This window comes from Harpia harpyja, chromosome Z, assembly GCF_026419915.1.
Source record: "Harpia harpyja isolate bHarHar1 chromosome Z, bHarHar1 primary haplotype, whole genome shotgun sequence".
NCBI lineage: Eukaryota > Metazoa > Chordata > Aves > Accipitriformes > Accipitridae > Harpia > Harpia harpyja.
Window position 1 is genome coordinate 74,191,783 of NC_068969.1, and position 15,755 is coordinate 74,207,537.

The following is a 15,755-nucleotide window of genomic DNA, read 5'->3' on the forward strand; positions in this document are numbered from 1 at the left end:
TTTAAGTAAACTTTAAGAAAGCGGGCAAATTAGATAACAAGTGGTATTTGTTTTGATTTAATCTCATTATTGGCAAGAACAACCCTGGATATGAACAAACGTTTTTTCCTAAGACCCGTTTACATACACATCACAGTGCAGTGTTGGATGGATACGTATTGTGAGCCAGAACACAGTATCAAATACACTTATAAATATTTTATTTTTGACATCTACAGTAGCTGTTGTGTGTGCTGAATAACTAATATTCCAGAGAGAATCCCTAGCAGTTTTAAGACATAGCAAAACAGTAAGAGAAATTCTGTCTGTATGTCAAATTAAAGCACATATTTTTGTTTTTATAATTAGAATCTGTAACATATTTTGTTTGTAAAACAAGCGGGTTTACAGTGATTGCACTGTAGCAATCTCTGGAGCTGTGTGTTGTCAACATAAAGAGCCTTCTTCAATCAGAGTTTTCTACCTCTTTCCGTCCAAAACAATTATGAAACACTTGTCTACCAGGTAGCCGCAGCTCTGTTGGTTTGTGATCACCACAGCTGTTAGCACCCATTTCAGCCCTACTCCCCTTGGCGGGAAACTTCTGTTAAATTTACTATTATAAATCAAGTTATAGCTATTTGCGACACTAAGTTTGTTTATCAGTATTAGCAGGACTGTTACAGTCATTAGCAGTATTTGCAAAATGGGTTAAGGTCTGCGGAGACCAAAGGCACAACTGAGAGGTACTATATAGGACAGAAAACATTTGATATCAAAAGGGTTGCAACTTGCACAGATTAACTGGGAAAAACATGTGCAGTGTGATACTAGATACTCTAAAAGGAACAGGAAAGAGATACAACACCACACAAAAATGTCTCCTCTTCCTCATCCCCTGGAGCAGGAAGAAGAGTCCAAAAATGGCACCTCCAGCCTTCACCATGGCTGGCGGCAACACAGTTACCAGAAAACCTTCATGAAGCACACAAAAGTCCTACAGAAGGTCTGCTAAATACTTAACTGCTTTCAAATACCTGTGGTATGATATAAAGCTTTTAGGCTACCTAGGTGGTGGGCATACAGTGCTTTTAATAAAGGCACCAAACTGACTCTGGACTGCCTTTATGCTGGAAGCAAGGTGCCTTTGCTACTCTAATGCCAACGATACATCCTGACAGGGCTTTTGGAAAGATACGAGGGAATAGCAGAAAAAGGGTTTCTCTCACTCCACAAGCTTTACTGTACTTGATTTTAAAGGGGTTATTTTAAAATTATTCAGACATTGAATTCCTCTCATATTTTGCAGTATGGGACAGCAAAGCTCATTACAAAATACTATTTGCGGTCATTGAAAGAAACTCTTAAAGCAGTGGAGGAAAAGCAAAATATTCACTTCCTCGAGGGCTAAAATAAATTGCACTTTGGTATTTTTAAAAGAAATAGAGAGGTGGGACAGAAATACAGCATCAACAGGTATGGTTTCAACAAACATGTTAGGCAGAGACAAGAAATATGAGCACACAGCTATAATTACTGCAAGCCAAATACAATGATTTCCTACTGTCTGGTGTTGTAACATCACAAGACAAAGCTTCATGTTATCTAGGTCAGCACTGGCTTTTGAACTCAGTGCAAGCAAGGATTTCTATATAGTCTTGGGCACTTTGTTATTAAAATAAAATGAGCAAAGGACTCAGAAATACGTTGCTGTACCTGCCACGTTTTCTGTTGTGTGTGGTCTGTGCCAAATTCATACCACACACCCCTGCAGACAACCTTTCTTCTGGGGGTAGCTGCGATCAGGAGACACGGCTCCCGGCCCTTCTTCCATACACCCACACTGCACCTCTGCAGCACGCACCAGTTTGACAAAACAGGACACCATCAGCAAAATCAGCATTATTATTTACTTTGACCTGGCAAGATTAATACAGCAAAGAAAATACTGTATGCCCTCTTTCAAAAAATACAGTGGCTCAAAATATGTCAGCTTTGCTGCATGGAGAAGCTGTGACAGACCACTCACCCCATGAACGAAAAAAGGAACAAACTGTGTCGAAATTTTTTCCCTTCTCCACACCCCCCCCCCGCCACTTACTCATAAGTACACATTAAGGAAACTCCCACAGCTGCATTCACTGCCTCTCAAGAGGCAGAAAAACAGAGATACAGCTGTGCCTGCTAATATTCGTATGCAAACAAGTAGCATCCGACTGGCTTCGATACCTCACTCAAAAGCACCTCCGTACTCTTTGATAAGCTTGCAGCTCAAAAGGAAGCGATACAGAGCAATCTGCCGTCCTCTTAATGCAATTAGCAGATTAAAGCGGCATTTCACTTCCAATACTTCATTAAAACACTGATTGCATCCAGCGTTTGCTGATGATACGACATACACAGTGTTCCCCCTACAGTCCTCCCAGGGACTCGGTGGAAAGCGACGGGGCAAGCCCGGCTCCCGCAGCCAGCAGCCGGCACAGCGCCCGGAGCCGGACACGAAATCCGCACCACAGTGCGACATGGTGGGGACAAGGGTGGTGGGAGGTGAGGGGCAAAGAAAACCCGCACACCTGCACAGGTGCTGGTGGGACACTAACCAGCCCCGTGCCGGGGCCCTCTGTCATTGCTCCGGCAGGCAGGGGAAACCATCGTCCCACGGGGTTCTGCATCTCTCAAGTGCAGTCGCGGCCGGGCCCCTTGCCGGGTCAGCTGTCACACTGCTGATTTTTTGTTACACGTCTCCATTTTGCGGCTTGCGCGAGAGCAGCTACCCCTCAACTTCTGTTTCCACTGCAGTCCGGTGAGAGTTAAGCACAGGAGTGGTGAAGTCCAGTAAACTGCGGTGTGGACACGAGCGCTTAGTTACGTTTTCCCCTCAGATTGTTTTTTTCACAGCAGACTGACAAGCCCAATAACGCCTCAACTCAGGAGAAAATTTTTTTATTCGTTCTCCCGTGTAGCCACAAGCAAGCTAACAGCATCCCAGCGCAAGTGCCGTCAGGCTGAGTCCCTCCACCGCGGGAAGCGCTGCCGGGAGGCACCCGGCTTCAGCCCCTCTGCCAGGCACTGGGCGCATCCCTGGGGGACCCTCCAGCTCAGCCCCCGCCACTGCCAACCGGTGCCAAGGAAAGAACAAACTAAAAAAGATTAATTCGCAGATGTTCATGCATTTCACATACAGGGTGCCCTGTGGTCCGTTGCCAGGGCAACGGGAGACCACCGGCGCGCGCTTTATTGGCTTTATGAAGTGCGTCTCGGGGGCTATAGTCCAAGAAACGCTGTATGATAATCATCAGGCTTTTCAGAAGCCTTGTTTTGTGTTTATCCACATTTAACCCTCTGAGTGTTATTAAGAGCATCACTATGCACGGCTGGCGCACCAAGGAAAGCAGAGACAGGGAGGGAGGGACACGCACACCATCTCCGCTTCCAGCCTTGAAACCCTGGAAAACTCATCCTCGGCGTCTGCTCCTGCCTGCCCAGCGTTGGAAGTTTTTGCCCACAGGCTGCAGGTAAGCTGGTCCCCAGACTGTGGTAGTGCAGGGCTCAGCACAGCGGGGTCTGGGGACAAAACTGATACCGCCAAGTGCAAAGGCAGCACAAGTGTCACATTAGACTAACAGACTGCTGATGCCAGGCACAACATATTTTCTCAGTAACTTCGAAAGGAGAGGGAAAAAAAAAAAAAAAAAAAGGCCCACCAACTTCCTAGATACGTTACGAGAAAAAACACACTCTCATTTTAAATCCCAACATGTGACACCAGCAAGGCAGCCACACTGAAACCTTTATCACAGCCTCTCCAAATCTGCGGTCCCTGTGAAAAAGGAAAAGGAAAATCCCATGTCCAGAAGATAGTCGGTCTTGCAGTGCCAAGGGCTACAACATCATCTATAAATTCACAGAGACAAGCTGGAGCAATGCTGCTGGGACTCGGCTGCTCTGCCTCCTCCATTGCCCACTTCCCCTCCTCTCCTTGCTCCAGGCCAGCATCGGTTTCCTCCGGCTGTCCTCTCACTGGCTGAGGCAGGGCTGGGGATGGAGGGACGGGGGTTAAAATCACAAATGTCACAACGCCCCAAGCAGCAGCAGCCGCCGCCACCATCAAGCGCTAATCCAGCAGGAGAGGAGCGGGAGAAAGCGAGGGTGGCAGAAGGGATCAATAGAAGAAACGGCTTGCATTCAGGCTGGCAGGAGAAAGAGCACGCAGAGACAATCATTTCCTGGGAAAAGCTAAAGCCTAACGAGAATTTACTCTGCCTCCTTTATTCAGGCAACCAACCCTTTTGTGGCAGGGGCTTCCTGAGTGACAGGAACCGAGGGCCCCTTAATAGGATTTCCATATTATTTCCAACACCTGCCTAGAAGTTATTTGTTTACATTGAAGCAGGCGAGATTCTCAAATCAGACATCTGCTTCTGGTTCAGGCATATCTTAGGGAACCATCTAGAAAGAAGCTTTGTTGCTATGGAGACATTTTTATTTTCTTCCCTTAGTTGGCTGAAAAACATTAGCATTTCCAATTTTTTGTTCTTCAAAAGGCCAAATGTCACTCAAGAAAACACAGAACTTTTCAAATTGCTATGCAGAATAGGCTAATCGAGCTTTAGATATTTAATTAATTATTTGACTCAATTAGAGCTGTACCGGAGAGAGGCGGGAGACACGGCATAACTTTCCCGCAAATTCCCCTCAATGGCCGATTCCTGCTGGCCGGCCTAATTGCTTCTTCCCTCAAAGCGCAGCTAAAACTTTGTAATTCATGATGCACTCAACAATCTTGCATAATAACTTGGGAATCAGTCAGACTACTCATTTCCTTCAACTTCTTCTAAAATCAACCTAAGAGACTGACAACACTTTGACTAGGTATAGTGCCAGGGAAGAGACAGGAAAAGCAATACAAATATAAATACAAATATTAACCTACTACTAGCATTCAGTGACTTTAACCAGAGGACAGAAACTTCCAACGCATGTCATCCATATTGCTGATTCCAGAAGGTAATCTGTTCTCCTTCCCTCCCTTTAGCAGATAATCAGCATGCCCAAGGAATCAATTGATTTGCACAAAAATAAGGGATGTCTCAAGTTACTTTGGATCTAAGGGTTTTAAAGACAACTCAAAATCAAAACGCTAAGGGCTCAACACGACAACAAAAAAATGTATCACAGCCCCAACAGAAAGCTCCAAAGCAAAAAGCAGCCATCTAGGTTGCGTCCTGCTTTGACAAAAATTGCTAAGTGTTGTTTATTTTCTCCCATTACTTTGACTAACACCTATTTAACCCAACCTGTAAATATGTTCTTCATTCCAGACACGTTCACCATGAGTAAACTGGTGTAAGCCATGAATGCCAGCATGCAAAGTATGATTTTAATCGCACACTTACAATGAGAACTTCAGAAGAGATAATAAACAAATTCATTCCCTCCCTTTACTTCTTTTCCCCCCAGCTATTACATTGTCAAAGCCTTTGCACTGGAGAAGACCTTTCCACCCACCTCCTCACCCCAGCAAACTTCCTCTTCCTACTCTATGATGTGAAGTCATAATCCTGTGTTATCAACATCACAGTCTGTTGCTATGGAAATAATTAGACATGACTGCTCGGGTTAGAAATTATAGCCCATGTAAGTGTTTGCCTCCTGGGTGAAGAGAGCATCTGGAGAGAGACCATCTGAGTTACCCTAAACCACCAAGCGGCAAAATAAAGTTTGATAGTGAGAAGCACTGCAGGAGTCTGTCCAAATGTGGGCACACTGCCGAGTAAGAGTCACCCTGTGGTAACTGGCAAAAGGGTGCATGGTAAGAGACCAGCGTACAGTTAATACACAGAAGCGGGAAAAAAGCTATTGGGTGAAGGAGGTGAAGCCATCAAAAATGGCAGAAGCAGATGATTCTTTGATACCAGAGTACGTGCCATTACTTTCATACGAATACTCTACACTAAATTAAAATTCCCAGACGAGCTCATTAAAAAGGCAAATGATGTGACGCTGAGTGAAAGAAAGAAATGTAAAACTCCGGGGGGGAGGGGTAGGGGCAGGGAGAAAGGAAGGAAAAAACGCATCAGGGAGATATATACCTGAGGTTCAGTTTCATGTTCTAGAATTCTGTTAAAAACCACAGGGCTTGAATGACATGCTACAAGTCTAGCCATGAAAAGGTTATTAAGGAAAAAAAACAGTGCCAAAAAATGAGCTCCATAAGATAGACTGAGACAACAAACAGGACCCTGCTAATTAATATTTGTTCTGCTTCAGCAGACAGTTACTGGACGAGACTGCAACAAACAAGCATGTCTCACCCAATCACATCATTAATCCATTCACGTTCACCACCTGAGGACCAGCTATGCCCCACAGATATTTATTCATCTGTTCCACAAACAAACAATTACAACACATTTTCTGGAATTAGGGCACCTGTTACATTCGGCACAGCTTACACGCCCAGAGGCAGATATCAATTAATACTGAAAAAATTACTATATCGCAAGCCAACAGAAGTTACTCATTATATTTTGATAACACTACCCCCAAAACACTCACAAAGATCAAAAAACACAGCTCCTGTGGAGCAAAGTTTAGTTCAAATATGCTCGGCTTAAAACTACAACTTCATCATTACGGAAAGCAAAATACATGCAACGCCTTGTTTCTGAACGGAGAAAGGCACGAGCAGAATCCATGACGTGAGTGTGAAACGTTTGGATTTTAACAAGCCTGTGAAGTGCTTTTCAGCTGAATGGTGTTAAAGTGGCAAAATAAGAAAATGATCAGGAAATAAATTCTGTAAATTTCTTTAGGTGCGTAACAGATAACGTATGTTTCTTCGGCTCGTTGAATACTTACTGAATGCAAAAACATTTGGCAGGACACTCATGCCACTAGTGGAAGTCTCATTTAAAAGAAACCTGACAATTAAGACAAAGTCCACAGCAGTACATTACGGCAGTTTATGTGGTGTTCCTTTAACAGCAGAAGAACAAAGTCCGAGCAATGTACATTTGGTAATATCCAAAAGTCTTATATGTTGGGCATTTTTGCAGAAGCATTACTCATACAACTTTTTTTTTTTTTTAAAGTATCAAATTACAGCTGGAGAAGTAAGCAGCTTACTCTTACATACTAAATCAGCAGAGGTCTAAACACTTAATAGTGGCTAACAGCTCGAGAAGCTAAACTGAGAAGCACTGGAACACCTGCCACCACAACTGTAAATGGAACGTGGGAATTGCACCCATCCACTTTCCCTGTATCTGCCCCATGTGTAATTATTAGCCTTCACACAGATGAAGGCAAAAGTAATCTTACTGCTAAACCCACTTGAATTTGCCCTGACACACCTCCAGTTCACCAGCATGTTAGGCAGAAATTCACCCTAAACCTGCATTTGAAATGTTATTTCAGATTCTTTCATTTAAAACTCTCTTTTTTCCACAAGAATCTCAAACAAGCTATTTTATTCCTGCCACAAGACTGCAGCTTTTAATTACTGGCAATTGTTGCTGCTGAAACAGTAGCCCCCAGCATCAAAATGAACAGTCTCCACCACATTGACAAGTCTTACTATGGGCATGGTCTCCGCCCCAAGTAATTTACAATTCAGGTGAAAAAAAAAAAGGGGGGGGGGGGGGAGGCAATGCACCACATGAGTATAAAGAACAACAGAACTGGATTAACAACAGATGCAGTAAAAAGTTACAGGAGTTGAATCCCGTGCACCAGGCAGGGATTCAGAAGAGACCTGCTCGGGGACATCCTGGCTGCCTGGGGCAGGCCCCCCAACCCAGCCAGCATCTGGGGGCTCCTTCACTCCAGCTGCCACGGCGAGAGCCACGGGAAGAGACCGCTAGCGCTGGGCTACTTTCTGCCAGGTGGTGCTTTTGCACACAGAATGCTTCCTTAGCTTCTTCATGGTATGTTTTACAGAAAGGACTTTGTTAGGGGCCAGAGAAACTTTTGCCACATTTGTCCCAGAGAGGGTACCAGGGCTGGGAAGAACAACATGCTTCCTGCTTCAGCAGTTCTTGCTGGAGGTAGAAAAACGCTTGCGGGGTGCAATTAGCAAGCAAGAATCCACTGCAGAATAATCCTTTTTTTTTTTTTTTTTTTAAAGAAGTTTTACTGCTTTGAAAAGGGGACGCACCAAGTCCTCTGTGAAAAGCTGCTCGGTTAACTGCAGAGCTGTTTGTCTTTCTGTCTAAACACATTATATTCCCTCAGAGCCCTTAAGCCAGGGCTGCACTCTGAGCACAGCCCTGGCGCTTGCCACCCTTCCCTTCCCTTTGTCCGCTCCACAGCCTTGCCACTGCACAAAGAGCTCTCCCATGACCCAGTTTACCGCATCTAGAGTTTTCCCACACTTCAAACTTTGCAAAGGATTCGGAGGACTGAATCCAACACAAAATCAAAGACCTCCCAAAGCCACCCTTCTCCACAGAGCTTGCTGTGCTGATGCTGATCTATTATTTAGGAATAGCTCTTGAACAATCCCATGTTTACCTGGAAGGTGACTACTCAGTTTCAGTAGTCACTGTACTGCTCACTCTGGGGAGGTGCTGTGAAGGATGTGAGCCCAGTCTGGCTTACCAGGCAGGAAACATCACGTTCAGAAGAGTGATGCAAACTGCCTTTTCCCTGGCCTGAACCAGGACGAGGGTGGGGACCGGCACTGCTAGAGACAGCAAGTTTCACGAAGACAACTGGCCAACAAATCCAAAGCGTTGGCAGTGGTGGCAAGAAATGGGATGCTTCAGCCAAACTCTTTGCTTTGTAGAAATGGATAGGGTACCTTCATTATCTGAATAGTACACTAAAGTGTAAATTTACACTTTATGAGCTATTCTAAAATCTGCCCTGCTTAATAATCTGTATCAGCAAGAAAACACTTTAAAGTGTCTCTCACAATTAAACGCAGGCACAACCTTGTATAAATCAAAATTTTGCTACCATATCAAAACGTTACACTGGGGCTGTATAACATTGCCCATATCCTCATTACATGCTACACTAATTACTACCAGCAGATTCAGAATTTTCTGCACATTAGAGGCTTTTAGAGGAGCTATAAAAAATTTCAGGCACCATTAATTTAAATTTGTATTGAAATTTCCTTTTGACAGATGGCCAAAAATTACTTACTATTTAGAGTACCAGAGCTGCCTGTTTGCACATTAGAAGAGGAAAGGGAAAAATTAAAAGCAAGAAGGAAATTTATGTCACGTTCATTACCTGTTAAATGTTAAGGAGCATTATCCTGCATGAATAAATTATTTCATACAAGCACACAGGCTCCAGCTGCTGGCAACTGGCACGTTCTGGCTGGCAAAAACCATCTCAAGTCACACAGCAGACAATCATAAAAAGCCTCTCTTAACCAGGAGCCACTTAAGGGAGGACAGATCGATCGAACAAGCGACTAACTGCTACTCTGGGCATCACTGAAAACATTTAAGGAAATTAGCAAACTATTTCACCTTGCAAAGCTGGCAGCAAGCCCCATAACGCTGACACATGAGCCAACTCACAATCTGAACACCGTGCAAGACAAACATCTACTTATCATTTCACAGTAAATTGGCACAAAGTAGCGACGCCCTCCTCTCCCTCTTGAAGCTGTATGAGTAACAGTGCCTTTAAATCATTCCCAGACAAGATCAGCCTTTTTGGTATAAACACCCCAACATCCCACAGACGTTACAGAAACACGACTAGCGTATTTAGTTTAAAAACAGCGGTCGGCATATACTAGCAGTTCTTGTCATTCACTTTCTCAAGTGAAACGCTCATGGTTCCAACTGTACAGGTATGCAAAGTCCCTAAAGAAACCAGGTGGGTTTGTATTCCCACATTTAGGTGTCTTCCCTACTTGTACTTGTTTGTTTGGGTGCAGGAAAAAAGAAAATGGACTAAACGTATATGTTCACAGCAAACAGGGGGTGTTCTAGGGAAATCATCACTAATCTGCACCCAGCCTCACCACATAAAGCAGTAATCCCCGTTTCTAGCCCTCATGACAAGGAAGGTGAAGTGAAATCCAACGTGCTGTTGTCCTACGTTGGCAGATAGACAGCTTCAGTGCCTTTGCTGCTCACAGTAAAAACTGACAGTTCCTGTCAGCTCCTTGTTGTTATGCAGAGCCATGTGGGTAACAGCAAAACTGACAACCATCGGCTCAGTTGCACTCGGCTGGGACGTGGTGGAGTTGCCAGTGGCAGAATGGGCACGCTGAAGAAGGCTGTGGGACACGTCCCCACCTGGAGCTGCCGGAGAAGCAAAGGCACAGCTCCTCGCATGGCGGAGTTGGAAAACCGCCAGCAGCAGCAAGGAGAGCAGACTGATCTGGGAGAGGGCAGGGCCAAGATGTACCTCCCCACTTGCAGCATTAAAACCCCAGGAGCCTCTGAGAGACTCTGGTGGCTATACAGTATGGACAATTATCCAGGCACATACGCTGAATTGTAGTCATATGCATCGCCGTATGCTCAAAACTACGTGAGCCGCAAGGTGTGTATTACATCTCTTTATAAACACCACCACGCACAGGATGGTCCACACAGGTACGCTGCAGAGTCATATTCAGAACCTGAAAATTAACTTTTGGAAAAGGAAGGCAGGATCAATCCTCAGTGCGAGTACCACCTTCGCTGGGGTAGGGAACAGCAGCTCGCTCCTCTCCAATGGCTTCAGCAAGGGCAGTGGGCGGCACCCCACCCCTCCCCTGTGAGCGACAGAGCTCTGCTTCCATAACTGCATTATTAGGGTATTATCAGAATTACAATTTACAGCCTCCAAATGACTTAGAACTACCGGCTAATTCTTTCTGTCTCATAAGCTTGGGCAGAGAGCCCAGGCAGCCCTTTCCTTTTACCCAGGAACAGGCTCAGTGCTGTTCCACCAAACCCACAGCATGGCATATTGCCTGCAATCCTAACTCCCCCACCACCAGCCACTTTCTAAGTGTGATACACTGCCTATGCAGGGCTCTGCTAATCAACATGAGCGTCACCACCCGGTTTCACTTTGTGACTTTTTCCACCACTCTGGGCCATACTTCAGAAAAACACAGCATGCAGCTCTTTCAAGCCACCCCTTACACCTATGAAATGGAGCCCTACCTTGATGGAGTCTCTGTCTGCATGCAGAGCAGCCCCCGTGTGCCAGGAGGGGAGGAGGCAGTGGCAGGGGATGGGGAGGTGGGGGGAGAGAGAAAGAGAAAAGTGCTAGTTAGTTTACATAAAATTATACATTTATCATACTCAGAAGAAAGAATCCTGATGTCTGTTAAATAATAAATTGCACAGATGTTAACTTTCCTGTACAGTTAATTATTAATACTGTATAGCCAGATTTATGAAACTGGATTTCTAGCATTTGAACACAATTTCTGGCTACTGCTAGGTAATAAATACTGAAGCAATTAGCTAGAAACCCTTGTGAAAATTCCTTTTTTTGTTGTTTTGGTTTGGTTTTTTTTAAAGAGGAGAGTTTAAAAAAAGGAAAGAAGAGAAATGAATGAAGACACACACTCATCTGGCAGCACCTACCTCTTTGGTGATCGTTATCATGGTGCTTCTTCTCATCTTTAATTGGGAGGTGGGACTGCCCCCCCAGCGCACTGGACAGTGCCAGGAGACCAGCACTGCTGCCAATGGGTGGGATGGCTGGAGGCTGCAAGCCCGAGGGGTGCGGAGTGAGCGGCACGGGAAGACCATGTCCATGTGACAAATGCTGGGCCTGGAGTTGTTGCTGCTGTGAAAAACGAAACACAGATATTGAATTTGTTCAGGGAGCCAGGGGTTGTCCGATTGATCCTGTACATCAAATGTGATTGATCACATCAACCAATGCTTCTGATCGATCCAGGTATCAACTCTCACAAACACCCTGGCATTTTAAAAATGTCCATATGTTTGGACACAACAGAATCGGTAAACTTCAGGCTGAATTAAAAGAACAACAAAAAAATTTTAAAAAAGAATAAAGGAAAGGAATTTTACAGTTTTGGTGAAATTTTTATGTCTCTGACAGAGGTATTGCATTTTACTCTTTCTAGCGGAAATGCACCACGTACACGTCTAATCAAAACATATGTAACTATAAAAGCAGTTATATAATGCCAAAAAAAAAGCAGCTGAAAATTGAGAAAATTAGTGTTAAACAGTTCTCCCAGCACTACTGCACAGCATGCAGTGAGAGTTAATTTGAAAGAGAAAACCTGAATTAACAATCCAGAAAAGGAAACTGGTTGCAGCCACCGTTTTAAGCCCTTTAAGTGTCCTCAGCGGTACTTGAGCAAATTACTAAAGAAAATCTAATGTAGCAAGGCTTGGGTCCTCCTGTAGGCTTGCTCAATAATGCTGAAATAATTGGGCACTCTGTGCACGTTTAGTGATGCTCGAATGAAAAGCTAGAGGCCTGCCCTTGTACTCTTCTCTAGCTGCTGACTCTGTGTTGTGACAGGTTTATTTGAGTGGGACTGTGATGCATGCACCAGTAACTGCGCTGACAAGAGTTTAAAGTCATTTTTACCAGTACACTGGCAACACATAGAGAAAGCCCTTGAGAGGTTCGAATTGGAGTGCTTGACCTCAACTAGGGCTGCACCAAGCTCTGTGCTATACTAACCACTGTGGGATAAGCAGATTGTTTGTTGCTACTTGATGAGAAGGCAGGGGGGGGGAAAAAAAAACAAACAGGTGAAAAAGCTATGTTAACTATATCCCAAGTGAGATCTGTTCAGGTCTAAGTCTTGCCCACTAACCATCCAACTAATTTCTGTTCATACAGTAACTAGATCAGCTCTGAAATCTTCTTTTCATTTTCAAGCAGTCACTGCTCAGGACTCAGGGTAAATCGAATCAAAAGTCCTCTGGGATTGCTCTGTCCCCCCTGCAAGTCTGTATACAGGACTTTGGAAGAAGAAGAAATAAAAACTTAACTCGCTTTGCATAAAAACATTCCATTTTAAATTCCTAATTGCAAAGATTCAAGTCCTACTTTTGTTTGGTTTTCACTTGAGCCTAAATTCACTTCCCACCTTGCAACCCAGCTCTTTAACGAAACAAGAGACAATACACTCTTCACTTCATTTTTCTCTTCCCTCCCTAGCATGAATCTCTACGTAAGGGTGAGCTGAAAGTAAAAGACTGAGAGTCACATACAGCATCCTTGGTAACTCGTGCAGCACACTGCACACACGCCTCCCTCAACACTCCCCTATGAAAGTACAGATCCTTCTCTTACTCTTAGAAATACAACCCAGGTGGTTGAATCAGACTGGCAGTGGCACATGCATGTCATCCAACCCAGATCAGTGCCAGGGAAAGGAGGGGAACAATGCAAAAGGAAGGCAAAGAAAAAAAAATTTAAAATACAAAAAAATAAGGGGGGGGGGGGGAGGGGAGAAGAACAAAAAAACCCACAAACAAACAAACAAAAACCCAAAACCCACAACAGAAAGAAAATTCTTCCAGGTGGAAGAGGGAAGGCTCAATCCTTTCCCTGGTTGCAAACCCATGTCATTCCACCAGGTGCTCCTTCTTGTAGAAAGTATCAAACACATTTTTCTTGCTTGATACTATTATGGAAGGATGCTTCATTTCTCAGAATTTTAAATTAACTACAATGAAACGAAGCAAGAGCCAACAGTGTATTGTTTAGCTTCAGGGTTTGAATGGGGCTGCCTTACAGCAAGGGAACAATCTGGCATGCCTGATTTGGGGAGGGAGGAAGAGAGCAAGGGAAAGAAAAGGAATGGACAAAATAATCTGTGTTCTGAAGTCTCATTTTAAACAAGGAATTTCCCATTCCTGTTTGAGAACATGCTATAAACCACTGCAAGAAGGCGTCTGCCTGAATCCGGCAGTGGTTTGAAGCGAAGACTTTGAGAGCCTGAGCATATCAACAGTGACAGAGCTTTCCCCTTGTTAAGTATTTCTGTCAACCAAATTGTACCAGGTAAGGGACACTCATTGCACAGTACTGTACAATCCATACAGATCTGCCTAATGACCCACCCAGCTTGCATTATATGACCTCCTCTATGGATACAGGATGGTTTCCAAAGAGCTTGAAGAAAACTGCACCGCGAGTGCAATCCCCTTTTTTACTGCTCTTTGTCAGGAACCTTTCTACATAGCTCAGTAAGACAGCAGCACAGACTGCACCTTGGATGTACTGAACATCATTAATGCCTCCCAGATATAACATGGGCATTAGGAGTAGTATGGGTAATGACACCTCAGTGCCTAGTGGCTTGACATCACCCAGAACAGCATGGCTGGCCCAGTCCCTCTTGGCCAAGAACTGACATGTTTTCACTGCAAGTTGAATTCCAGAGAGCTCTGAAAATAATTGGAGAGAGTAGGAAAAAAAAAAAAAAAAAAAAAAAAACAACCGCCTTCCTGCCATGGAGAACCCTTCTGAAGAGACCAAGCTCCTCCATGGAAAATGATGGGAACATCAAATCTAGAAAGAACATGGCCCCTGCAGTCACAAAATTGTCATTCACTGATACAGCAGAAGTTTGGTGCAATTTAGTCACATTGTAACAGCACAAAAACACTTTGGTATGAAAACCAGACTGCTAAATAAATCTAGGCTAACACCCAAAATTCCAGTATAGCCCCATATGCCTGTGCCACACAGACATGGATAACGTGGGTCTAAAAGTTCAACAACAGGAGGAGGATCGTTGACTAGGATTGCATTGGTACAGGAAAGGACTATGAGCTCCTCCAACACCTTCAGCAATGTTGTATGGCAAAAGTGCGGCACTGGTCTGAAAACAGAAATGACAAGCATTCAAGCGAAACACTGGGCAAGCTTTTGCTCTCAGAATCTAAAAGAACAAAAGGAAAAAAAAATATGATTGCATAATTAAGCACTGTTTCCTAACAGACGTACGCAAGAAAGTAAAGACAAAGTGACAGTGCATCTCTAACTGCCATTTCCAGATCTTTGAAATCTATTACTAAATTCAAATGCCCACGATATTCACAGCTTTGGTTTGCTTTTCCACTGCCGATGGGTGTCACTGGTGAGCATCAGCTTCCCGGGTGGCCTGTACACAGCTGCTTGGTTACAGGGAAAGTGATAAAAACAAGGGCAATTCCTTAACCCACTGGGCATCAGGTTAGTGCTACAAAGTGGTAAAAAAAGGTGGTCTCCTCTAGTCATCAAAATGCCAAAGATATGGAGGAGTTAGACAACTGAAAGATAATCTCCCCATACAGAAACACTCCACTGTGGAAGAAAGTTTACATTGCTTTCTGCCTATACCATGAATTTAGATCATAAAATCTGACACAATTTAAAAACTTGCAAGGAAGGCCTGAAAATGAGCCAACTGAGCAACCACGTAATTTTTTTGATGTTGCTGTAATGCTTTCACTTCCCACTGCTCCATCTTCCCTTTAATTTGTTATCCTCAGTCATGTTATTTATGAACTCTTAGCATGTGGTTAACTTTAGACAATCCCATCACAGCTGACTACCGTATGCGTAAAGTCAAGCATACATTTTCAGCATCAATGCATAATAGGTGAAAACTTGCAAAGGCACTACACCAGGCTTTATTATGCTGTAAATTTCCCAGAACTATTTAAAAATAAAACCAGCAACAGTTAGCTACCAAGAGATATGCCCTACAGAACTGCGAATAGATTGCAATGTTTTTAAGAAACATCCGACACACAAAAATATAAGAGCACGAGTAAACCCAGCAGTCAGAAAGAAGCCAAAAAAGAAGACTGCATTCTTTT

The 15,755-nt window shown here is 44.0% G+C and overlaps 1 protein-coding gene across 3 annotated transcripts in view; it reads right to left on the reverse strand.

Annotated features, from left to right (window-relative positions):
• The window catches only part of TLE4 (TLE family member 4, transcriptional corepressor), a 99,722-nt gene that overhangs the window by 32,389 nt on the left and 51,578 nt on the right, over positions 1-15,755 (reverse strand). For 2 of the 3 annotated variants that reach the window (XM_052777140.1, XM_052777138.1), the window contains 2 exons: positions 11,538-11,742; positions 11,109-11,125 (listed from right to left, as the gene is read on the reverse strand). In XM_052777140.1, the coding sequence (XP_052633100.1) occupies positions 11,109-11,125; positions 11,538-11,742 (222 nt within the window). The remainder of the gene's footprint in view (positions 1-11,108; positions 11,126-11,537; positions 11,743-15,755) is intronic. The other variant, XM_052777139.1, reaches the window with a different exon arrangement.